Source organism: Sciurus carolinensis, chromosome 5 (assembly GCF_902686445.1).
Source record: "Sciurus carolinensis chromosome 5, mSciCar1.2, whole genome shotgun sequence".
Classification (NCBI taxonomy): domain Eukaryota; kingdom Metazoa; phylum Chordata; class Mammalia; order Rodentia; family Sciuridae; genus Sciurus; species Sciurus carolinensis.
In genome coordinates this window covers 140,516,199-140,542,858 of record NC_062217.1, presented here as the reverse complement: position 1 = coordinate 140,542,858, position 26,660 = coordinate 140,516,199, and the positions used below count along the sequence as shown (strand labels likewise).

At 35.4% G+C, this 26,660-nt stretch overlaps 1 protein-coding gene across 1 annotated transcript in view; it reads right to left on the bottom strand.

The window, feature by feature from the left end:
• The window catches only part of Kif11 (kinesin family member 11), a 66,680-nt gene that overhangs the window by 6,013 nt on the left and 34,007 nt on the right, over positions 1 to 26,660 (bottom strand). The window contains 10 exon segments of the mRNA XM_047551935.1: positions 5,816 to 5,932; positions 6,094 to 6,245; positions 8,450 to 8,515; positions 8,518 to 8,622; positions 8,625 to 8,670; positions 11,236 to 11,515; positions 13,415 to 13,521; positions 22,854 to 23,012; positions 23,094 to 23,219; positions 25,575 to 25,747. Of these exon segments, the coding sequence (XP_047407891.1) occupies positions 5,816 to 5,932; positions 6,094 to 6,245; positions 8,450 to 8,515; positions 8,518 to 8,622; positions 8,625 to 8,670; positions 11,236 to 11,515; positions 13,415 to 13,521; positions 22,854 to 23,012; positions 23,094 to 23,219; positions 25,575 to 25,747 (1,331 nt within the window).

Sequence of the window (26,660 nt, the reverse complement as noted above, 5' to 3'; positions counted from 1 at the left end):
ATTGTCAAATAAAGGAGAAACCAAGTCGTGTCTAAAAAAGAAATGAGCCAAATGACCGGGAATACAAATCATATCTCAATAATAACCCTGAATGTTAATGGCCTGAACTCATCAATCAAAAGACAAAGACTGGCAGATTGGATTAAAAAGAAAGATCCAACAATATGTTGCCTGCAAGAGACTCATCTCATAGAAAGAGACACCCACAGACTAAAGGTGAAAGGATGGGGAAAAACATACCATGCACATGGATTCAGCAAAAAAGCTGGAGTATCCATCCTCATTTCAGATAATGTGGACTTCAAGGAAAGTTAGTCAGAAGGGATAAAAAAGGACATTTCATACTGCTTAAGGGAAGCATAAATCAGCAAGACATAACAATCATAAATATCTATGCCCCAAACAGTGGCTCATCCATGTATGTCAAACAAATCCTTCTCAATTTCAGAAACCAAATAGACCATAACACAATAATACTAGGCGATTTTAACACGCCTCTCTCACCACTGGACAGATCTTCCAAACAAAAATTGGACAAAGAAACCATAGATCTCAGAATAACACAATCAATAATTTAGACGTAACCGACATATATAGAATATACCATCCAACAAAGAGCGAATACACTTCTTCTCAGCAGCACATGGATTCTTCTCAAAAATAGACCATATATTATGCCACAAAGCTAATGTTAGCAAATACAAGAAGATAGAGACACTACCTTGTATTCTATCAGATCATAATGGATTGAAGTTAGAAATAAATGAAAGAGTAAAAAACAGAAACTACTCCAACACCTGGAGATTAAACAATATGCTATTATATGATGAACGGTAACAGAAGATATCAGGAAGGAAATTAAAAAATTCTTAGAGGCAAATGAGAACAAAGAAACATCATATCAAAATCTCTGGGATACTATGAAAGCAGTACTTAGAGGAAAATTTATTTCATGGACCGCATTCAATAAAAGAAGAAAAAAAATCAACAAATAAATGACCTAACACTACAGCTCAAAGTCCTAGAAAAATAAGAACAGACCCACACCAAAAGTAGTAGAAGACAGGAAATAGTTAAACTCAGAGCTGAAATCAACGAAATTGAAACAAAAGAAACAATACAAAAAATTGACAAAATAATAGTTGGTTCTTTGAAAAAATAAACAAAATTGATAGACCCTTAGCCACACTAACAAAGAGAAGAAGAGAGAAAACCCAAATTACTAAAATTCGGAATGAACAAGGAAATATCACAACAGACATGATTGAAATACAAAACATAATTAGAAGCTATTTTGAAAATCTATACTCCAACAAAATAGAAAATTTCGAAGATATCAACAGGTTTCTAGAGACATATGAATTACCTAAACTGAACAAGGAGGACATACACAATTTAAATAGACCAATTTCAAGCAATAAAATAGAAGAAGTCATCAAAAGCCTACCAACAAGAAAAGTCCAGTATCAGATGGGTTCTCAGCCGAGTTCTACAAAACCTTTAAAGAAAAACTCATTCTAATACTTCTCAAAGTATTCCATGAAATAGAAGAGGAGGGAACCCTCCCAAACTCATTCTATGAAGCCAATATCACCCTGATACCTAAACCAGACAGAGACACATCGAGGAAAGAAAATTTCAGACCAATATCCTTAATGAACATCAACGCAAAAATTCTCAACAAAATTTTAGCAAATCGCATACAAAAACATATTAAAAAGATAGTGCACCATGATCAAGTGGGTTTTATCCCAGGGATGCAAGGTTGGCTCAACATCTGGAAATCAATAAATGTAATTCACCATATCAACAGACTTAAAGTCAAGAATCACATGATTATTTCAATAGATGCAGAAAAAGCATTTGATAAAATACAGCACCCCTTCATGCTCAAAACACTAGAAAAAATAGGGATAGTGGGAACATTCCTTAACATTGTAAAGGCCATCTATGCTAAACCCATGGGTAATATCATTCTAAATGGTGAAAAACTGAAAACATTCCCTCTAAAAACTGGAACAAGGCAGGGATGCCCCCTTTCATCATTTCTATTCAACATTGTCTTTGAAACTCTAGCCAGAGCAATTAGACAGACCAAAGAAATTAAAGGGATATGAATAGGAAAAGAAGAACTCAAACTATTCCTATTTGCTGATGACATGATTATATAGAGGAACCAGGAAATTTCACCAGAAAACTTTTAGAACTCATAAGTGAATTCAGTAAAGTAGCAGGATATAAGATCAATGCACATAAATCGAATGCATTTTTATACATAAGTGATGAATCTTTGGAAAGAATAATTAGGAAAACTACCCCATTCACAATAGCCTCGAAAAAAGTAAAATACTTGGGAATCAATCTCACAAAAGAGGTGAAAGACCTCTACAATGAGAACTACAGAACACTAAAGAAAGAAATTAAAGAAAACCTTAGAAGATGGAAAGATCTCCCATGTTCTTGGATAGGAAGAATTAATATTGTCAAAATGCCCATACTACCAAAAATGCTATACAGATTCAATGCAATTCCAATTAAAATCCCAATGACATACCTTACAGAAATAGAGCAAGCAATTATGAAATTCGTCTGGAAGAATAAGAAACCCAGAATAGCTAAAGCAGTCCTTCGCAGGAAAAATGAAGCTGGGGGTATCGTAATACCAGAACTTCAACTATACTACAAAGCAACAGTAACAAAAACAGTATGGTATTGGTATCAAAATAGGTAGATCAATGGTACAGAATAGAGGACACGGACACAAACCCCCAAAAATACAAAGGTGCCAAAAATATGCAATGGAGAACATCTAAACATCTAAACACCTAAACATCTAAAACCCAACGAATGGTGCTGGGAAAATTGGAAATCCATATGCAATAGAATGCAACTAAACCCATATCTCTCACCATGCACGAAACTAAACTCAAAATGGATTAAGGACCTCAGAATCAGACCAGAGACCCTGCAGATTATAGAAGAAAAAGTAGGTCCAGATCTTCAACATGTCAGCTTAGGATCAGACTTCCTCAGCAGGACTCCCATAGTACAAGAAATAAAAGCAAGAATCAATAACTGGGATAGATTCAAACTAAAAAGCTTTCTCTCAGCAAAGGAAACTATCAGCAATGCGAAGAAAGAGCCTACAGAGTGGGAGAAAATCTTTGCCAATCATACTTCAGATAGAGCACTAATCTCCAGAATCTATAAAGAACTCAAAAAACTCTACACCAAGAATACAAATAACCCAATAGACAAATGGGCTAAGGAAATGAACAGACACTTCACAGAAGAAGATCTACAAAAAATCAACAGACATATGAAAAAATGTTCAACATCTCTAGTAATAAGAGAAATGCAAATCAAAACCACCCTAAGATTCCATCTCACCCCAATTAGAATGACGATTATCAAGAATACAAGCGACAACAGGTGTTGGCGAGGATGTGGGGAAAAGGTACACGCATACATTGCTGGTGGGGCTGCAAATTAATGCAGCCACTCTGGAAAGCAGTGTGGAGATTCCTTAGAAAACTTGGAATGGAACCACCATTTGACCCATATCCCACTCCTTGGTCTATACCCAAAGGACTTAATATCAGCATACTACGGAAATGCAGCCACATCAATGTTCATAGCTGCTCAATTCACAATAGCCAGATTGTGGAAACAACCTAGATGTCCTTCAATTGATGAATGGATAAATAAACTGTGTTATATATATATAATGGAATATTACTCAGCCATAAAGAATAATAAAATTATGGCATTTGCAAGCAAATGGATGAAATTGGAGAATATCATGCTAAATGAGATAAGCCAATCTCAAAAATCCAAAGGACGAATGATCTCCCTGATCAGTAGATGATGACACGCAGTGGGGGGTGGGTAGGAGGTAAGAATGAAGGAAAGAGGAATTGTGTAGAGGGAAAAGAGGGGTGGGAGGGGTGGGGGGGAGGAAAAAATAACAGAATGAATCAAACACTATTATCCTATGTAAAAGTATGATTACACAAATGGTATGCCTTTACTTCATGTACAGAGAAACAGTATGCATCCCATTTGTGTACAATAAAAATAAATTTAAAAAAAAAGAATGCAATCCTAATTAGAATAAGTTATACTCTATGTATGTATATGATAACATATCAAAATATACTCTACTGTCATGTATATCTAAAATGAACAAAAAAATTATAATGTTGAAAAAAAAAAAAACTTTGGTGTATCTTATTTCTAAAATTTCTTTCACATTTCTTATTTGGGAGTTTTATTTCTTTGGAATCCTCCTACTTTCCCATAAAGAATTGGTGATCATTGGGCACAATGGTACACACCTATAATCCCAGCACTTGAGAGGTTAAGGCAGGAGGATCACAAGCCTGAGGACAACCCTGGCAACTTAGTGAGACCCTGTCTCAAAAAGTAAAAAGTACTGGAGATGTAGCTCAGTGGTTGAGTACCCTGGATTCAATCCCCAGTAGTACTACTAACAAAACAAAACAAAACAAAAAAAAGATACTGGTGACATTGATTGTGTACTCAGTCCTCGATGCTAAGACCAACTTTAAAGTTTTAGACCCAGCATAGGGCTGGGGATGAACTTGGTGGTAGAGCATTTGCCTAGCACATATCAGGCTCTGGGTTCAACCCCCAGCACAGCAAAAATAAAGCAAAAAAAAGTCTTAAACCCAGAGAAATTCTCCACATCACCATATTTTATCCAGCAAACACCCCACATGAGACTGATAGTACAGTAAAGATCACCTCTAGATTTCACCTAAACATCTAAAACCCAACCCAAATCCTTTCCGGTGCTGCAGGGACTTCCTTGACATAGCTAAGTCACTAAGTCTAACCTTTAAAATGCCACAAACAATAATAATTAAAGGATTTCTGACCAGGGATTAAGTGGTCACTAAGGTTCTCCTATCTTTCCCCTTTTCCTAACTGTACAAGAAAGAAGAAATATAGTTCTTTAAAAGCAAACAATAAAGCAAAAAGTAGTAGAATTTGGGGATGAAATTGTCCTGAGACAGAGAGGAATGTAAGGGAATCTTTGCTAGAATCTTTAACAGTTTAAATCAGGGATAGAGAAAGAATGTTTGCACCTTGAGGAAAAAATGGCCTACAGATCTATTAAAAACACATACAAGCAAACACCTATCAGAGGCAGCACTTTAACTTATAAACTGTAGATATCAATGTCTTACATGAGGAAATTCTTTTTTGCCTATGTTCCTATCTTCAAAATAGAGGGAAAGATGCCAATTCACAGTGCCATATTCCCAATAGTGCTAAAAATGAGGTAAGGAGAGGTCATAGGATTTAACTATATAGGATCAGGGCACAGAGGAGCTCAGGAAACTTAGAGGAATAGTTAACAAAAGGGCCTCAGGCAGGATAAATCACTAATATCACATAACTTTACTCTAAAAACTGCTTACATCTTCAAAATCTAAGGGGCAGATATAGGATCTAGGTCTTCCAGATCAAAGGTAGAAGGAAGGGAGAAACAACTACTCTTTGTATTCATTCTGAACACAGCAGCAGAAAGGGGATAATTGTAATAGCTAAAAATTACCAGCTAAGTATGTAGAGTAAGTAAAAATTTGCCTTTATTCATTCTATAGAAAACCCCTTATAAATATCATACTATGTATATAAGTTAAATCATAAAAGTTAATAAGTCATCTCAAAGGAGTGACTGAAAACTGTGTTGTTGTACACCAAGAGTAACACCTTTTTACTGAATAGTAAGTGACTGACTTATGGGGGATGTGGAAGGATTATCTGAAATTATAAAATCAGGTACCTGGAAAAATGGAACCCCACCACTTGAAGAACAATCCACACTGGTATCTACAGATGGCTCTTGATTTAGAGGTTCTTCAACGTATTGCACCAGAACTGCCTTTTCTTCATTCATGTCCTAAAATAAGAAGTCAGATGAGTGATTAAGTCCAACAGCTTAAAAATCATCACAAAAAAGGGTCAGATAACTATGAGATGCAGGGCAGGTTTGAAGGGTAAAGAAATCAGTCACATCAAGAGTAAAGCAGAATTCTAAAATTATGATGCTTTAAATTTTACCTGATTTGTTTCTTCTTTGTTGTTTTCTGAACAACTTGTCATCATTAATAGCTCAGGCTGATTCTTTTTCAACTGATCAAAGAGCTGTTCACGTGGTTTGGTTCTCACTAGTGTTGATGGGAATGAATAATTCTTTCTCTGTGGTGTCGTACCTATAGTGAACATTAGTCAAGTGGGGAAAATAGAAGTTTGAGATATAAATAAGATTTCTTATTTTTTAAAATAAAAAAAAAAAGTTTGGTGGTAATAGGGATTGAATCTAAAGGTGCTCTACAACTAGGTACATCCTCACATCCACATCTTTTGTCTTTTTTGTTTTTTGGTACCTGGGATTGATCTCAGGGGCACTCAACCACTGAGCCATGTCCCCAGGCCTTTTTTGTATTTTAGAGACAGTGTTTCACTGAGTTTTCTTAGTGTCTTGCTGTTGCTGAGGCTAGCTTTGAACTCGCATTTCTCCTGCCTCAGTCTCCCGAACCACTGAGATTACAGGTGCGTGCCACTACATCTTTTTATTTATTTTTTATTATATATGTGTGTATTTAGTGGCACTGGGGATTTATCCCATAAGCACTCTTACCACTGAGCTACACCCCCGATTTTTTTTTTTTGTTGTTGTTGTTAAGATAGGGACTTGCTAAATTGCTGCAGCTGGCCTCAAATTTGTGATCCTCCTGTCTTAGCTTCTAGTGCAGCTGAGATTAGAGGTATTAGCCACTGTGCCCAGCTTTATATGAGACTTTTAAAATATATGTTAAAACTTTTACTTCCAAATGAATCTTGTCTTCCAAAAATATGATTGACATAGGTAAGAATCAGCCTTGTGGCCTGTCAGGCATATACTGCTTGCAATTGGTAATATTTTCTAATTGGACAACTGATTTGAACCCATTTATCCAACTGTTCTATACAGAATTGAAAACTTGGGACTGAATGGGCTAAACTGGTTTGACCATTCTCAAGATTCATCCTATCTCCAAAACAGTTTTGCATTTCTGGAGATGTACAAAAAAATGTATTGTAGGGACTAAAAGCAGTTAGGTGTTCTGAAAAATGGCAGCATTACTAAATAAGAGTAGTTTTCCTAATATTACTTTGATGGGGGTAATCTTTCCACTATAAATTTGGTGTGGTGGTTCAATATTACATTTCTTTATAATGAGCTCAAGATGTCATAATTTACAATGGCTCTTGTCTTTTCATTCAACGTTTTAACAAAATTCCCAATTTCACTGATAAGTGAATAATAAACCTTATAGGTCTTTGGGGGAAAAGAATAAACTAACATCCTTTTTTTTGAGATGGGTTCTCAGTATGTTGCCCTGGCTGGTCTTAAACTAATGGACTCAAGTGATCCTCCTCAGCCTCCAGAGAAGTTGGGACCACAAGTATATGCCACCATGTACAGCAGCTAACCCAACATCCTTTAGTATGATCTTCTTTTATAACTGCTTCTTTAAAAGAAAAAAAAAAAAAAAAAGCTTTGAGGTATAATTCACATACCATAAAGTTCACTCACTTTAATTGTACAATTCAATGATTTTTAGTGAATTTATAGGGTATGCAACCATCACCACAATTCAAAAAATAACCCAATTATTTGTCCTGCATTGAACAGTTTGTTAATACCTTTTTCATAAAGGACTCATTATGGTCTACTGATCTTTGCCATGTCTAATCTCTTGAAATGGTAGGAATTCCTATATGCTAATAGTCCATGACAAAATGAGAAGGACACATAGCAAAATGTACAATGTGCTGAACTTTGCATTAAATTGGATTTAGTTAACAAATCCCTCCAATATTTTTGATAGTCAAATATCATTTTATAGGGGTTGGGGGTTTAAGCTTAGTGGCAAAATGCTTGCTTAGCACACATAAGGCCCTGGGTTCAGTCCCCAGTCCTGGAAAAACAAAATGTCATTTTACAAAGAGTGCTAGATAGATGATTGGTCAGTCTTATTTGTTTGTTTGTAAAATGCCCTTTCTTAGTGAGGCCAGTTCCCTGAATGTTTGTGAAATTTTACTAAATTGTGATGAAGTACATGCCACCACCTATACCATGACCCCTAACACTTGATTAAAACTATTGTGAGGTTCTAATTTTTACATATTTAAACTGATTACAGTGAGATGAAAAATTCATATCAGGTAATGGCAGGACCCAGTCTTATTATTTATTTATTTTTATGTGGTGCTGGGATCGAACCCAGTGCCTTACACACACACCAGGTGAGTACTCTACAGCCGAGTCATAATCCCAGCCCCAGTGGTCCCAGTTTTAAAGAACATCTAACACTATAGGGTTAAGTTCAGCTTCAAAAAATTTAACAATTCTATTTCCTTTTTAAATTACCTGTTGGGATATCCAGTTTTAGATCATGCTGCAGAAAGCAATTAAGCTTAGATAAACCAATTTTATAGTTTCATTAAGTTCTAGACTTTGTCCTATCAATTGTTTTTCATCAGTAGTTATCTGGTCAAGAAAAATATTATGTTGGTTCTCATTAGCTTCTTTATGTCCACTTAATTTTCAGTGATTTCTGAACTTGAAGTCTCACAACATTGGTTTATAACCTGTAATTGATACAAATAAGCTTTCATTACTAAAATTAAAGCTGTCAGTGCTTTATTCAACATGCCATTTTCCCTTACCTTGAAACTGTCCATTATAAAATTTTCAAAACACATACAAAAGGAAAGAGAAACAAGATAATTAACCCCCTTGTATTCATCACCCAGCCTCAACATTTATCAACACATGGTACAGATGAAACAAGACTGATCTCCCAGTCCTCATATTCAGGATTATTTTGAAACAAATTCCACATCATTTCATCCATTTAGTTCAGCATATGTCTCTAAGAATTAAAAGTATTTTAAGACCACTATCATACCTAAAAATTAACATTATTCCTATATGTCAAATGTCTAGGGAGTACTCAAATTCATCAAATGTCCCAAATGTTTTTCACAATTGGTTTGTATGAACCAGAATTCATCACTAGATGTTGAATATATCTTAAGTAGGTGACTATATAATTTATTATCCAAACTAGGACATTTTTCAAAACAAGTTCTATTCCTAATAATTACCCCAACATAACAGATATAAGGAAGGATTATCTCAAGCAAACTAAGACTTAAGGTTCTTTTGATCTTTAAGTTATTCTTCCTCATCTATTTCCTTGAAACTACTATTGAAGAAATCAGGTTTTATCCTGATGGATATGTCAAATTCTGGATTTGGTCAACTGCATAGCTCTTCCATATATGCCTATATTCATCTGTCTGCTGTATATTCTATAAACTGGTTAGATCTTCAGGTTTGATCTAATTCAGGTTTAATTTTTTTTTTTTGTAAGACTTTTCCACAGGTGGTACTACAGGCATATAATGCCTGGTTATATGTGTTAAGATTAATCAGTGGGGCTGGGCGCACTGGCATGTGCCTGTAATCCCAGCGGCTCAGGAGGCTGAGGCTGGAGGATCACAAGTTCAAAGTCAGCCTCAGCAAAAATAAGGTACCAAGCAACTAAGTGAGACCCTGAGAAATACAGAATAGGGCTGGGGATGTAGATCAGTGGTCGAATGCCCCTGTGTTCAATCCCCAGTACCCAAAAAATAAAAAAGATTAATCAGTGGGTTCAGGAGTAGTTACCCTATTAATTAAAAAAATTTCCTCCTAAGCTCTTCCCCATCCCTTGAACACCTGATAAAATGATTTGGTAATCATTAATGGCCATAGAGGTTATTTCATTAGGAGTTGCAAAGTGTTGATATTCTAATTGTACCATTTTTCCTTCATTTTATTTGTTGAGATTCTAAGAAATACTTTTCTTAATCAATTATCCTGTTAAACCAAGATATGGTTCTTTCAAAAATGATCAAAGGATGCTCTACTATTTCTTCTTATTTGCCTGTTTTCAGAATAATACACTGTTTCCCTAGTATGATCCAAAAGAAACCCATGAAATTTTAATGAATTCATTAGCTTTAATATAACTGATGTGTTTTTATCTATTGTAGTCATTATTCTTTTGATGCTCAAATTATACCATCTTAGAGTAGGGGAGTGCCATCAGGTGACTACCAAGTTCGTTGAACCAACTTCAGGATTCTTTAATAGCTTCCTTACCTTCTGGTACGACAAGTTGTCTAGGCTCATAACCCTGTACAGTTTTTATCTCAACCTGAAATGAGTTATTTCTCTATGAACACTAGTTGTTCTCCCTACCCCAGGTTGCTTATGTAACTTAAAATACTTAAATTCTTTGAACCTACTTTCTGAGAACATAGTGAAATCCTTTTATTGCACAGAAAAGAAAGACCAAGTCATAAAGGGCTCAAAGAAGTGAGCAAACCCACAAGCCTATCAAGTATCCTTTGAGCAACCAGAACTATTCCTCAATGCTTAAAGCAATAATAGGTTTGACAACCTAGAGAAAAGTAAATACAAATGGAAGGTATTAAATATTGAAAGACAGAGTTCCATTCCCTAAAGAAACTTAAGTCAAAAACCAAGGTTAGATATAAGACAGAAATTGAATATTAAGTTTAAACATCTAGAAGACATATACCAAAGCATAAAACAAGATCATGTATAAGCATACCAAGTATATTACTTAAAAGTTTAAGTCATTATTATTGGCATCAGATCTGCTGTTTTGCTGCCGCCATTATTTTCCCTTCCCCACACCATTTACCACCTGGATTGTTAGCCCGCAAACTTCCTAGTCAAGTCATTGGTCCAGATTGTTAGCCCACGAACCTCCTCGCCAGCCCTTGGTTCAATTGCTATTAGCCTGCGGATTCCACTTCTTAAGAATAGCTCTCCCGCCATTCTCTTCTTTCTCTCTCCTTCTCACTCTCACTCTCTCTTTTGCTCGCTCTCACTCTTTCCCTCTCTCTCACTCACTCTCTCTCTCTCATACTCTCTCTCTCTCACCCTACACACAGACACCCTGTCTGTCCACTTAATAAAAGCTCTTGCTTGAGTTCCTGCATCTGGAGTGGTTTCTGGGTGCTTTCAATTATATCTTAAAATGTAATTTGTTTTGAAATCAATTATAAGCTAAAAATATTTAATTTTTTTATTATAATTATTCTCCCCAAAGTAGATTCCAGGTACAAAATTATTACCTCCAACATGTTCTGAAGTTCCTCTTCTCTTTTATTTAAGCAAGATACCCATTTTTCAGAAAAACCAACTGTGCATGTGGTCAGAGACTTGCATCTCTGTTCAGTCTCTTGAAATACTTTTTCCAGGTTACTATTGAGCGTATCACAGTGTTTCACAGACTCTTCAACCAGTTTTGTACCTTTTTGGTTAAATTGTCTGAGTTCCTGAGAAAAGCCATTGGAAGTAGAACCAAATTTTTTACTGTGAAAAGTTGTTTTGTTGATTATATCCTTAGATTTCCTAGGAAAAGAAAATATCATTGTTGCAATGGAAAACTAAGACAAAGGATATACATCTTCCCAAGATAGTTAAGTGATAGACTGGATGCAGCAGTGGTGGCTAACATCACCTCTACCACTAAATGACTTTTGAACAGTGATCTTTTCTCATAAAACCTTTCCCAGCCCTCTTCCAGATAGGATACTTCCTTTGTATTTCTTACAGTATTTATCTAGCTAGTTACTAAAATGTCAAAGGCAGTTATGATCAGTTTACATGAATATCACCCAGATTCCTAGGTGATTCTAAAAAGTATACATAACACATATGAAATATAGGAAAACAATGATACAGGCATAGGAAGGAGGAAATTGGAATACACTATTATAAAGTCATTTTATTACATGTGAAAGAGAATATTATTTGATGGTAGATTCAAGTTATTTAAAAACATTATACAAGGTGTGATGGTTCACACTCCCTAGTGACTTGGGAGGCTGAGGCAGGAGGACTACTAGTTCATGATCAGCCTTAGCAATTTATCAAGACCCTCAGCAATTTAGAAAGAGCCTGTCTCAAATTAAAAAAAAAATAAAAAGGGATCTGGGTTGTGGCTCAATGGTAGAGCACTTATCTGGCATGTGCAGTGCCCTGGGTTTGATCCTCAGCACTACATATAATAAATTAATAAATAAAATAAAGGTCCATCTACAACTAAAAAAATTTTTTTTAAATAAATAAGTAAATAAAAATAAAAGGACTGAGGATGTGGCTCAGTGGTAAAGTGTCCCTGGGTTCTATCCCCACTACCAAACAAGAACAACCAAAAACCAAAATCCCAAAACAACAAAAAACTATATTACAAATCCTAGAAAAGTCACTTTAAAAGGTAATAAAAGTGTAAATAAGTTAATGGGAGAGATAAATTAAAACATAAAAATGTTCATTTTAAATTAGGAAAAGGGAAAAAATGAAATAAAGAACAAATGATGCAAGATTTTAATGAGTATATTAACATTCATTTAACATTCATTTTAAATGCAAATGGTCTAAATATATCAGTTAGAGGCACAAACTGGGGGATCTGGTGTGGTAGCACTTGCTTACCCAACGCCAAACAAAAGAAAAAAGGAAAAAACAAAGCCTAGATTGTTAAGTTTGATAAAAAAGTAAGACAGTTAGCTCTATGCTGTTTATAAGAAACTCATTTTAAATATACTTAGGCCAAAAAAAAAAGAGATGGAGAAAAGATACATCATGCAGATAGCAACCAAAGGAAATCTGGAGTATCTATATTAATTTCAGATAAAATAGACCAGAACATGGAGGATTATCAGGGATAAAAAGGGATCTTTGCTGGGAATGGTAAGTATATGGGACTGACAAGCAACAAGCTGTAAGCCACATTATCCTAGTGCAAGAATAAGCAAACTTTTTCTTAAAAAGTTAGATAGCAAGTATTTTAGGCTTATCATGCAATGACTCTGATGATAACTACACTGCTGCAGGGCACAGGCTGTCAAAGAAGCATGTAAATAAATGGCCAAAATGTAAACAAATTGTTTCTGATTACAGGGATCCAGACCATCAGTCATTGTTTGCCCAACTCTGTTCTAGTTAGAAAGCATATATTTTTTTATCAGTGATATAGGTTAGAAATTGTGAAATTACTTAACATGTATTCTAAGACTGAAAAATGAGAAAATATATAGTGAATGAGAGCCATATTTTTCACTGCCTGAAAAAAGGAAGCACAAATATGGATAGAAAGTTCTTTGTGTTTATACACATAAAATTATACCCACATACATAATAAATTATTAACAAGAAATCTAGTTGAAAATATATAAGAATTATTTGCACTATCTGAAACTCTTTTTTCTGAAATAGAAAGTTTAAAAGAACTGAAAAATAGCTTACTGCTCTGTATTTTCTTGGAGACTCTTGAGTGGTTTCTGGATGTTTTTACACTTTTCCTCCAAAGCACAGAATCTCTCTGCCCAAAGATTGATTAACTGGCAAAGCTCCTATAGGAAGATGGGGGAAAGAGAAGAGAATTGAAATTATGATAGTTGAACACGTTTTTCTGTATATTACTGAAAGATGACATGAAGCCTTCTTCCACAGTGGTGACTATTACAAATTCTTGAGGAACTCTTTAACTTCACCTCTCTTCCATAGAGTAAAGAAGTAAAAGTGATATAAAAAGGATTAAAATTTTGCTGTTTTAATTGTCAGTAACAAATTATTTTCCTTATACCTCAAAACATATTCAGATGTCACATTATGTTTGAGAACCATTCTGACAGGTACACAGTTACTTTCTAACCGATGACAATATTAGAAAGGGAAATTAATGCTAATAACAGGTCAATCAATCCAGAAATATTAATTACTGGAACTAAAAACATTTACAGAATCTGGGTCATACAGATAAAATGTAATTAGATTCTTTTATCTTTGCTTATACCTAATATCTTTTAAAGCAAGTTCTTATAGGCACATAACATGCTGCACTGCAAAATGAAGAAGATACACTAAAGATTATAAGGAAGAAGCTGGGCACAGTGGCACATGCCTGTAATTGCAGTGGCTCAGGAGGCACAGAAAGAAGGATTGCAAGTTCAAAGTCAGTCTCAGCAACTTAGTGAGACCTTGTCTCTAATAAGATATAAATAGTGCTGGGGATGTGGCTCAGTGGTTGAGTGCCCCTAAGTTTAATCCCTGGTACTGTGCCCTACCCCCCACCAAAAAAAAAAAAGTTACAAGAAAGAGTTGAAAACATATCCAGAACTTAAATTCACTGTTCAGTCCACTGGTTGGCCAATAGTTCTTAATAACAAAACAGGTAACAATATATTCCTAACATTATGATTGTGAAAAAAGTCTATCAATAATTTTACTAGTCTGAAAGTAGGGGGTAATGCAGGTATTATCAGATTTATCTACAATATGTGTTCAAAGTTTACATAATTGTTTTATTAGTGCTCACTTCAAGTTTTAGAAAACCTAAGAAATAGTTCACTTAGCAAATTTGCTTCCTTAAAAAGCCAGGGGAAATCAAGGCACTCATGCTAATATAAGTTCTAGATGAAGTTTCCTATTTTGTTTTTTAAAGAGCTGCCCACCAATTTTAAGCACTGCAAACAGTTTATTTGTTAAAAAGTGATCAACCTTATAATACGAAAAAATATATATACACATAACAAATTTATTGCAAGTTTAAAAGCAGCTTGAAGGGCTGGGGTTGTAGCGCAGTGGTAGAGCGCTTGCCTGGCATGTGTGAGGCACTGGGTTAGATTCTCAGCACCACATATAAATAAATAAATTAAATAAAGATCCACTGAAAACTTAAAAAAAAAAAAAAAAAAAAACAGTTTGAGGACAAACTGATGGAATTTACCAAATCTCAAAAATAAAAAATATACATACATACATATAAAGAGAAAGATCTATATAGCTCTTCTCTCAGGAACCATAATAAAAGATCTATACATGTATACACACCCATAAAGTTGCAGACAGATTTAAGGCAGATGCCCTATACAGAGGTATAATAAATTACTGCAATTTCAAATTCTCAAGAAATGTATAGAAGAGGCACTCACAAATGAATGCCTTTTAGGCATGTGTAATATGTAAGATGAATTAAATACTATTTGAGCTCCCAAGATCTCAGTGTCTTCATTAGAATACTGAGCAAGTCACAGAATCTGTATCTGTACTGATGGGAGGATTAAACACAATAAATAAATGTTAACTATCATTTCTACTAATTTCTGATGTTAATCCTCCTTAAAATGTTTCATGCTTAATTGGAAACTAATAATAATTTTATTTTAAAGTTGTTTTCTTACCTAAAAGCTTTTGACATGTTTTCCCCTCTCATTTTGCATCACATATATATGAATTCTTCCCCACTTCCAAGAAAAAGAACTATTTTCTGCTCACTAAATCATGTCAACAGCTTTCAGTTTTATTGATTGGAGTGCTGTCATTTCGTAACAGGCTAATTTAAGAAAACTTTAGATGTTCATTATTACTCAAGTCTTAAGCATAATAGAAGTTGTTTTCCATATATCTGGTAATATAGATTATGGTTTGAAGGCTTGGCTTTGGTTTAAAGCTGCACACACCAAAGAATTGTTTATGTGGAGGAGGAGAAGTCATTAATTACATTTATAATCAATCATTAAAAATTAAAAATCGACGGGCGGCTGCCCAGAGTAGGAGCTGCCCGGCAAGCTGTTTGGACTCAGAGGGATCGCTCCTGAACACTGGGAGTCTGCCCAGAGGAGGAGGAGGAGCAAGGTGAGTCACTTGGACTAGGAGTGACTGCACCAGAGCTCCAGGCGGCTGCCCAGAGGAGGAGGTGAGTGGTGAGTTGTTTGGACTCAAAGCGACCACTTCTGAACACAGGGGGGCTGCCCAGAGGGGGAGCGCGGCGAGTCAGTTGGTCTCCGAGCGACCACTCCAGAATTCCCGGGGGGGTTGCCCGGAGGAGGAGGAGGAGGAGCGCAGCGGGTCGCTGGGACTCAGAATGACTGCCCAGGGCTATGGGCGGTTGTCGGGAGGAGGAGGCGCGCAGTGAGTTGCTTGGACTCCTAGCGACTGCACTGGAACACCGTGTGGCTGCCTGGAGGAAGAGGCGTGCGGCAGGTCGCTGGGACTCGGAGCGACTGTACGGAGCTCCAGGTGGCTGCTTAGAGGAGGGGCTGCATAGCCAGGTATCAGGAGCAGATCAGGACCTAGGCTGCTTCTTGGTGGAAGAGCCGCACAGAGACAAGCTGAGGGGTGGAGTGAAGATTCAAGAACTGTGGGCAGATTCTCTGAGGAGAGGCAGCCTAAGTAGACTCATCTGCGAAGGGTGAGGCTCCCAGGCCCAGGAGGTAGGTCCGGGCCCCTGGGAATGTTGCAGAGGAAGGCTGCCCAGTCCAGGTGGTAGTTGTGGATTGAGGGGAACCTCCAGGAGGGGAACTGACCAGCGAGACCTCCCCACCGGGTGAGTCCTCCCTGTCAGGTAAGGTTTTCCCACAAGGACGGTAAAACCACAGACACAGGCCCAAACAGGCCTTGCCTCAGCCCGCAGCCTAGTTTCCCCTTTGGATGACCACTGGTCAACAATTGGAGGCACCTCTGCCCACTAGCAGGGAATATACCCCACCTGAAGGCCACCACCCCTAGAGAGGCAGCTTCCTTATGCAGCACCGCATTATCAACTTCCTCCAAGACTTCAGGCTACTGAAGGATAAGAGGATATACTAGAAATCTTCAGGGACATTATAAGTCAAAAGAGGAAATCTGCAATATCTCAGCAGTCCACTGATACCTGAACAATATGAGAAAACAAGGGAAGAAAATGCCCCAAACAAATCTAGATGTTACATCAATAAAATCCAACAACAGCATGGCAGAAGAAATGACAGAAAGGGAGTTCAGAATGTACATAATTAAAATGATCAGGGAAGCAAACGATGATGAGATAAAAGAGCAAATGCAGGCATTGAATGATGAGATGAAAGAGCAAATGCAGTCATTGAATGATCGCACCAATCGACAGTTAAAAGCGCAAATACAGGAAGCAAAAGATCATTTCAATAAAGAGGTAGAGATATCGAAAAAAAACCAACAGAAATCCTTGAAATGAAGGAAACAATAAACCAAATTAAGAACTCCATAGAAAGCATAACCAATAGGATAGAACACCTGGAAGACAAAATTTCAGATATTGAAGACAAAATATTTAACCTTGAAAACAAAGTTGAACAAACAGAGAAGATGGTAAGAAATCATGAACAGAATCTCCAAGAACTATGGGATATCATGAAAAGGCCAAATTTAAGAATTAATGGGATTGAGGAAGGCTTAGAGAAACAAACCAAAGGAATGAACAATCTATTCAATGAAATAATATCAGAAAATTTCCCAAATCTGAAGAATGAAATGAAAAATCAAGTACAAGAGGCTTATAGGACTCCAAATACACAAAATTACAACAGACCCACACCAAGGCACATTATAATGAAAATACCTAACATACCAAATAAAGACAGAATTTTAAAGGCTGTGAGAGAAAAGAACCAAATTACATTCAGGGGGAAACCAATACGGATATCAGCAGATTTTTCAATCCAGATCCTAAAAGCTAGAAGGGCCTGGAACAACATTTTTCAAGCCCTGAAAGAAAATGGATGCCAACCACGAATCTTATATCCAGCAAAACTTACCTTCATATTTGACGATGAAATAAAATCCTTCCATGATAAACAAAAGCTAAAGGAATTTACAAAAAGAAAGCTGGCATTACAGAACATTACAGAACATTCTCAGCAAATATTCCATGAGGAAGAGATGAAAAACAAAGATGCAAATCAGGAAAGGGAGGAATTATCCTAAAGGAATTGTCAAATAAAGGAGGAACCAAGTCACGTCAAAATAAATAAATAAATTAATTAATTTAAAAAATGAACCAAATGACCAGGAATACAAATCATATCTCAATAATAACCCTGAATGTTAATGGCCTGAACTCATCAATCAAAAGACATAGACTGGCAGATTGGATTAAAAAGAAAGATCCAACAGTATGTTGCCTGTAAGAGACTCACCTCATAGAAAAAGATACCCATAGACTAAAGGTGAAAGGATGGGGAAAAACATACCATGCACATGGATTCAGCAAAAAAGCTGGAGTATCCATCCTCATTTCAGATAATGTGGACTTCAAGCCAAAGTTAGTCAGAAGGGATAAAGGACATTTCATACTGCTTAAGGGAAGCATAAATCAGCAAGACATAACAAAGAGAAATATCTATGCCCCAAACAGTGGCTCATCCATGTATGTCAAACAAATCCTTCTCAATTTCAGAAACCAAATAGACCATAACACAATAATACTAGGCGATTTTAACACGCCTCTCTCACCACTGGACAGATCTTCCAAACAAAAATTGGACAAAGAAACCATGGATCTCAGAATAACACAATCAATAATTTAGACTTAACCCACATACATAGAATATACCATCCAACAAAGAGCAAATATACTTTCTTCTCAGCAGCACATGGATCCTTCTCTAAAATAGACCATATATTATGCCACAAAGCTAATGTTAGCAAATACAAGAAGATAGAGACACTACCTTGTATTCTATCAGATCATAATGGATTGAAGTTAGAAATAAATGAAAGAGTAAAAAACAGAAACTACTCCAATACCTGGAGATTAAACAATATGCTATTATATGATGAATAGATAACAGAAGATATTAGGAAGGAAATTAAAAAATTCTTAAGAGGTAAATGAGAACAAAGAAACATCATATCAAAATCTCTGGGATACTATGAAAGCAGTACTTAGAGGAAAATTTATTTCATGGACCGCATTCAATAAAAGAAGAAAAACTCAACAAATAAACGACCTAACACTACAGTTCAAAGCCCTAGAAAAATAAGAACAGACCAACACCAAAAGTAGTAGAAGACAGGAAATAGTTAAACTCAGAGCTGAAATCAACGAAAGTGAAACAAAAGAAACAATACAAAAAATTGACAAAATAAATAGTTGGTTCTTCGAAAAAATAAACAAAATTGATAAACCTTTAGCCACACTAACAAAGAGAAGAAGAGAGAAAACCCAAATCACTAAAATTCAGAATGAACAAAGGTAATATCACAACAGACACGACTGAAATACAAAACATAATTAGAAGTTATTTTGAAAATCTTTACTCCAACAAAATAGAAAATTTCAAAGACATCAACAGGTTTCTAGAAACATATGAATTGCCTAAATTGAACGAGGAGGACATACACAATTTAAATAGACCAATTTCAAGTAATGAAATAGAAGAAGTCATCAAAAGCCTACCAACAAAGAAAAGTCCAGGACCAGATGGGTTCTCAGCCAAGTTCTACAAAACCTTTAAAGAAGAGCTCATTCCAATACTTCTCAAAGTATTCCTTAAAATAGAAGAGGAGGGAACCCTCCCAAACTCATTCTATGAAGCCAATATTACCCTGATACCTAAACCAGACAGAGACACATCGAGGAAAGAAAATTTCAGACCACTATCCTTAATGAACATCAACGCAAAAATTCTCAACAAAATTTTAGCAAATCGCATACAAAAATATATTAAAAAAGATAGTGCAACCATGATCAAGTGGGGTTTCATCCCAGGGGTGCAAGGTTGGTTCAACATCAGGAAATCAATAAATGTAATTCACCATATCATAGACTTAAAGTCAGAATCACATGATTATTTCAATAGATGCAGAAAAAGCATTTGATAAAATACAGCACACCCTTCATGCTCAAAATACTAGAAAAAATAGGGATAGTGGGAACATTCCTTAACATTGTAAAGGCCATCTATGCTAAGCCCATGGCTAATATCATTCTAAATGGTGAAAACCTGAAAGCATTCCCCCTAAACACTGAACAAGGCAGGGATGCCCTCTTTCACCATTTCTTTTCAATATCGTCCTTGAAACTGTAGCCAGAGCAATTAGACAGACCAAAGAAATTAAAGGGATACGAATTGGAAGAAGAACTCAAACTATCCCTGTTTGCTGATGACATGATTATATATTTAGAGGAACCAGGAAATTTCACCAGAAAACTTTTAGAACTCATAAGTGAATTCAGTAAAGTAGCAGGATATAAGATCAATGCACATAAATCGAATGCATTTTTATACATAAGTGATGAACCTTTGGAAAGAATAATTAGGAAAACTACCCCATTCACAATAGCATCGAAAAAAATAAAATACTTGGGAATCAATCTCACAAAAGAGGTGAAAGACCTCTACAATGAGAACTACAGAACACTAAAGAAAGAAATTAAAGAAACCTTAGAAGATGGAAAGATCTCCCATGTTCTTGGATAGGAAGAATTAACATTGTCAAAATGGCCATACTACCGAAAGTGCTATACAGATTCATGCAATTCCAATTAAAATTCCAATGACGTACCTTACAGAAATAGAGCAGCAATTATGAAATTCATCTGGAAGAATAAAAAACCCAGAATAGCTAAAGCAATCCTTGGCAGAAAGAGTGAAGCAGGGGGTATCGCAATACCAGATCTTCAACTCTACTACAAAGCAATAGTAACAAAAACGGCATGGTATTGGTACCAAATAGAAAGGTAGATCAATGGTATAGAATAGAGGACACAGACAGAAACCCAAATAAATACAATTTTCTCAGACTAGACAAAGGGGCCAAAAATATGCAATGGAGAAAAGATAGCCTCTTCAACAAATGGTGCTGGGAAAATTGGAAATCCATATGCAATAGAATGCAACTAAACCCATATCTCTCACCATGCACGAAACTAAACTCAAAATGGATTAAGGACCTCAGAATCAGACCAGAGACCCTGCAGATTATAGAAGAAAAAGTAGGTTCAGTTCTTCAACATGTCGGCTTAGGACCAGACTTCCTCAACAGGACTCCCATAGCACAAGAAATAAAAGCAAGAATCAATAACTGGGATAGATTCAAACTAAAAAGCTTTCTCTCAGCAAAGGAACTATCAGCAATGCGAAGAAAGAGCCTACAGAGTGGGAGAAAATCTTTGCCAATCATACTTCAGATAGAGCACTAATCTCCAGAATCTATAAAGAACTCAAAAAACTCTACACCAAGAATACAAATAATCCAATCGACAAATGGGCTAAGGAAATGAACAGACAGTTCACAGGAGAAGATCTATAAGCAATCAACAGACATATGGAAAAATGTTCAACATCTCTAGTAATAAGAGAAATGCAAATCAAAACCACCCTAAGATTCCATCTCACCCCAATTAGAATGGCGATTATCAAGAATACTAGCAACAACAGGTGTTGGCGAGGATGTGGGGAGAAAGGTACACTCATACATTGCGGGTGGGGGCTGCAAATTAGTGCAGCCACTCTGGAAAGCAGTGTGGAGATTCCTTAGAAAACTTGAAATGGAACCACCATTTGACCCAGCTATCCCACTCCTTTGCCCATACCCAAAGGACCTAAAATAAGCATACTACAGAGATGCAGCCACATCAATGTTCATAGTTGCTCAGTTCACAATAGCCAGATTGTGGAACCAACCTAGATGTCCTTCAATTGATGAATGGATAAGAAACTGAGGTATATATATACAATGGAATATTACTCAGCCATAAAGAATGATAAAATTATGGCACTTGCAGGCAAATGGATGAAAGTGGAGAATACCATGCTAAGTGAGATAAGCCAATCTCAAAAAACCAAAGGATGAATGATATCACTAGTAAGTGGATGATGACACATAATGGGGGGTGGGAGGGTTTTGTGTTAAGGTTAGAGTTAGGGTTAGGGAGGGGGGCAAGAATGGAGGAAGGACTGTATAGAGGGAAAAGAGGGGTGGGAGGGGTGGGGGGAAGTGAAAAAATAACAGAATGAATCAAACAACATTACCCTATATAAATTTATGATTACACAAATGTTGTGCCTTTACGCCATGTACAAACAGAGAAACAACATGTATCCCATTTGTTTACAATAAAGAAAAAAAAGAAATAAAAAAATAATAATATAAAAAAAAATTAAAAATCGGGGCTGGGGAGATAGCTCAGTTGGTAGAGTGTTCGCCTTGCAAGCACAAGGTCCTGGGTTCAATCCCCAGCACCGCAAAAAAAAATAAAAATAAAAAATGTATTAATTTAGTTACTAGAATTTAAATATCTGTCACCAATGAGACAGAAATGATAAAGAGAGTGGGTGCAGTGGCGTACACCTGTAATCTCAGCAGCTCAGGAGGCTGAGGTAGGAGAATTGCAGATTTAAAGCCAGCCTCAGCAACTCAGTACAGCTCTAAGCAATTTAGTGAGACCCCTCTCAAAATAAAAAACAGAAAGGACTGGGGATGTGAGTCAGTGGCTAACCGTCCCTGGGATCAATCCCCAGTACAAAAAATAATAATAATAAAAATAACAAAGAAAAAGCAAGGCTTAGTTTATGAAAGATAATAACTACTATCCATGTCATTCTATAAGAAAGTACTTGCAACATCATATTCAGTTAAATGTAATAACCATTTTCCTCTAAACATATATTTTTTGCTAATCTTTCATCTTGGTGTAAAGAAAGGACTGTTTTGTCATAATGTGCTTCAGCATAGGGTTCTACATGTAGCAAATTCTTAAGTGTTAACTGATCAAGAGGTATGCCCAAATATTTGACATTCATTATTGTTATAAGGAACAGTGACTATGGTATTTTCAGGTTTTCTAAATTTGTTTTATAGCATTTTGAATATATAACAGATTATTAAACCATATCACCATAAAACTTTCTTTTTAAATCATCATGTTGGCTTAATAAGATACCTGTGAATGGGTTTGCTTTATGGTATTCAGGTCTTCACTTAAGTTTTCACAAAGTTTCTGTGATTCAACCAAGGAAGAAATTGTATTTTCTTGTAGTTCATGTAGATTATTACACAATATACTGAGAAAGTCATCCATTTCTTTTTTCTGATCTTCTATCTTTGAAGGAAAAAAAAAACATTAGTTTCTTTCTTAAGCAGCACATAAATTTTGACATATTAAGAACATAACATTTGTTACCTTATCAGCCACTGTCAATGAAGTCTTGAAACTATGCTTTAGTTGATTATTAATCTCCAATATAGACACCACAGCGGGGTTTAAAACTGTCTCCAATGAACTTAGAAGGCCAGTCGTAAGTTCATTCTGGTTTTAAAAATAAGCAAGCAGGTCTTTATATTTTACTTCCATAAACCTGGCTGTTTAAATGATAATGTCTTAAAAACTTTAGCAACTAAATATGGACATTAAAATTCTAAACTGACATCCTCTATTCTTTATAATCTACAGAGATATCTGTATATCTAGAATTTATATTCACATGAGTCACTTAGTCCTTCCTCCAATAATTAAGAAAATGATCAGTTGGTACATAGCATATTCTTAATAGTCTAATGAAATAAGTAAAAATTCAGAAGAGAGAAAATGAGTCAATTGAAAAGATTTCAGCACTTCAAAGAAAATTAAAAACAAAAACAAAAACAAAAAACCCAAACCTCGAAACCTATAGATTCATTAAAAAAAAATAAATTTCAACCAAGTTTAGGTGACTAGTCAGAAAGATTGAGTTCAAATAGCTATAAGAGTAGGTTTTGGGCTAGAGGTGTTTGAAGATCTGATGACTAATAGCCTATTCTATCAGAAAAACTCGTGAAGGTTCTTATTCTTGTCAAGGTATATGGAAAGTTAACAATATAGTATAGATTAGGAAGAACAAAAAAGCTGGGCACTGTGGTGCATTCCCATAGTCCCAGCAGCTTGGAAGGTTGCGGTAGAAATATCACAAGTTCAAAGCCAGTCTCAGTAACTTAACGAGGCCATAACAACTTAGCAAAACCCTATCTCAAATAAAAAATAAATTAAAAGGGCTGGGAATGTGACTCAGTAGTTAAGCACCCCTGAGTTCAACCCCTGGTATTAAAAAATACAAACAAAATAAATTCTGACCTAAACCTACTTTCACTTGGAAAGGGAAAACAAATAACAAAACTCTAAAACAGAAATAAATTATTAAGCCCTTAAAAGAATACTGCTTTTCTTTGGGAAAAAAAGGGCTATTATGCTAATTTCAACTAATTCTGTGGGAGCAATAGTCATCTCTTTTGATTTAAGCAACGTTTTACCTTGTTATGTAGGAAAACATCAATAAATAAAGATTTCCATTTAATGAATAAATAAAAAATCAATGTCTGAAACAGTAGTAATGACAAAATGTTTAACTTTGTTAATTTCAATAAGGGTCAGCTAACATTTATAACATTTATTTGGAAAATACTGAATAAATATTGTTGACCTCAAAAAGGGAGGCAGCGATCCTGCATAGAAAGAAAACAAACGTTGGTCAATAATGTTATGGTCAATAACATCCTAGCAAACCATATAATTACAGAATAAATAATATAAATTAGGTATGAAAGAGGTAATATTAAGTATAGTTAGATGAGTGATTTCTATAGTATCATGGGAAAAAGCTTTAGAATTAAGGCAAAGAAAGGCTTGGTCACATAGTTCTAAAGCTGGAAATTGTTATATGTGCTCCTAGAATTCTATTTGCTATTTTTCTTAAATTACTATTACTATTACTATTACTATCATACATAGCTATTACTATCATACACTACCGTAGTTTCAAAATTATGTAATATCCCCTTTCTGGCAGAGTTAGTGTAACATGGTTATGTCAGGACCCCTTGGAATGAGGAGAGCTTACCAATTTCTATGCCAACTAACAAGTCATGAGTCCTTTTAATTCATTTGGAGTTAAACTGCCCTTTACTTATAGAAAGCTTATTAATAATTCATATTCTTTTTTTTTTTTTTTTTTTTTTTGCGGTACTGGGATCGAACTCAGGGCCTTGTGCTTGCGAGGCAAGCACTCTACCAGCTGAGCTATCTCCCCAGCCCAATAACTCATATTCTTAATCACATAAGTTTCAAAACTTATTACATACATTTGGAAAACAATTTGTCTGGGGAAAAAAAAAAAATAGTGGAAGCTGGGCATAGTAGCACATGCCTGTAATTCCAGTGAATCAGGAGTCTAAGACAGGAGGATATCAAGTTCGAGGCCAACCTCAGCAATTTAGCAAAGCCCTAAAGCAATCTAGTGATACCCTGTCTCAAAATTTAAAAAAATAAAGAGTTGGCAATGTAGCTCAGTGATAAAGCACACCTGGGTTCAATTCCTAGTACCAAGACAAAACAAAAGAGTGGAGAGACTTGTCTCTAAAACCATAAATATACTCTTTCAAAGTGATGTATATTACTGAGTCTAGCAAAGCTTAATATGAAAGAAGAGTAGTTAACATTTTTTTTTTGAATATTTTTTAGTTGTAGGTGGTCACAATACCTTTATTTTTATGTGGTGCTGATGACCAAACCTAGAGCCCCACGCATGCTAGGCAAGCACGCTACCAATGAGCCACAATCCCAGCCCCAACATTGTTTTTTGATGACTTATCAAATAGAGCCCTTCAAAAATAATTAAAGATATTTACTAACAATAAATTTCTTCAGTACAGTTTTAGTTTCTGCTGCTAATGATTGTTCTTCTAATATCATATTAGAAATCTGAGAAACATGAGTCGACACATTTTCTGGAACAGATGCAAGAGATCCAAGTGCTATTGTAGTAACAGTGTCTAATGCAGAGACACTGGAAGATATCAGATTTCCTATAATATGACAAAAGAAAAGAGGGAAAGAAATATGTAAATTTTGATATAAATAAATATTTAAATATAGATAAAACCACTTAAAAGAGGTAGGCAAATTATATCTTTGATGTGGAATTTGTAATAACAAGTAAACTTAAAAGAAATGGTTTACTACTTAAGCAGGAAAGATTTTAAATATACCTTATATATGTCCTACAGTGTTCTGTAAGCGCTGGACATATTTGCAAGTATATCAAACTCAACTATAACTCACAGTAAACCCCAAATTAAAATATTCTAAAATCAATCTCTAAAGTATTATAGAAGTAAAAGAGTTTATAAAGGGCAATGAACTACAAATCAATTCAAAAATTTATAGTGGTTGGCTGAATGTGTATAGAATCTAGTGATTCAAAATTTTTTACATTTCTGGACCTTCCAAATTTTCTGAGTATATTTTCATAAGTAAACTAATACTTAAGAGTATTCTTTCTAAAAGGAGATAGCAATGGAATGGTTAAAAATAATGACACACATACATATTCTGAGAATAGAGCAAACCTTTAAGATATACATTCCCAAAGGGGGAAAAAAAAAAAAAAGAGAGAGAGAGTTTATACAGAGAAAATTTCTAGAAGGAGAGTGCAGTAAATTTAAGAGTACTAAATCCCCAGGGTCAGGAATAAAGGGAATTTTACTTCTAATATTTATATGACTGTTTAACAAACGTATATAGAAAGCAGGACGAAAAAACCCTCCAAGGCTTGTTTTGTTTAGTTCAAAGATAAAAGCATTAATCCCCACACTAAACAAATAGTGTGTGCCTTGGGGAGGGTACTAGTGACACTGTCACCTGATTGTTTTACTGTATTGAATTCTTAGTTTTGATATTTACCTTACATGGAATACATAAAGTCTAGAATAATTAGAA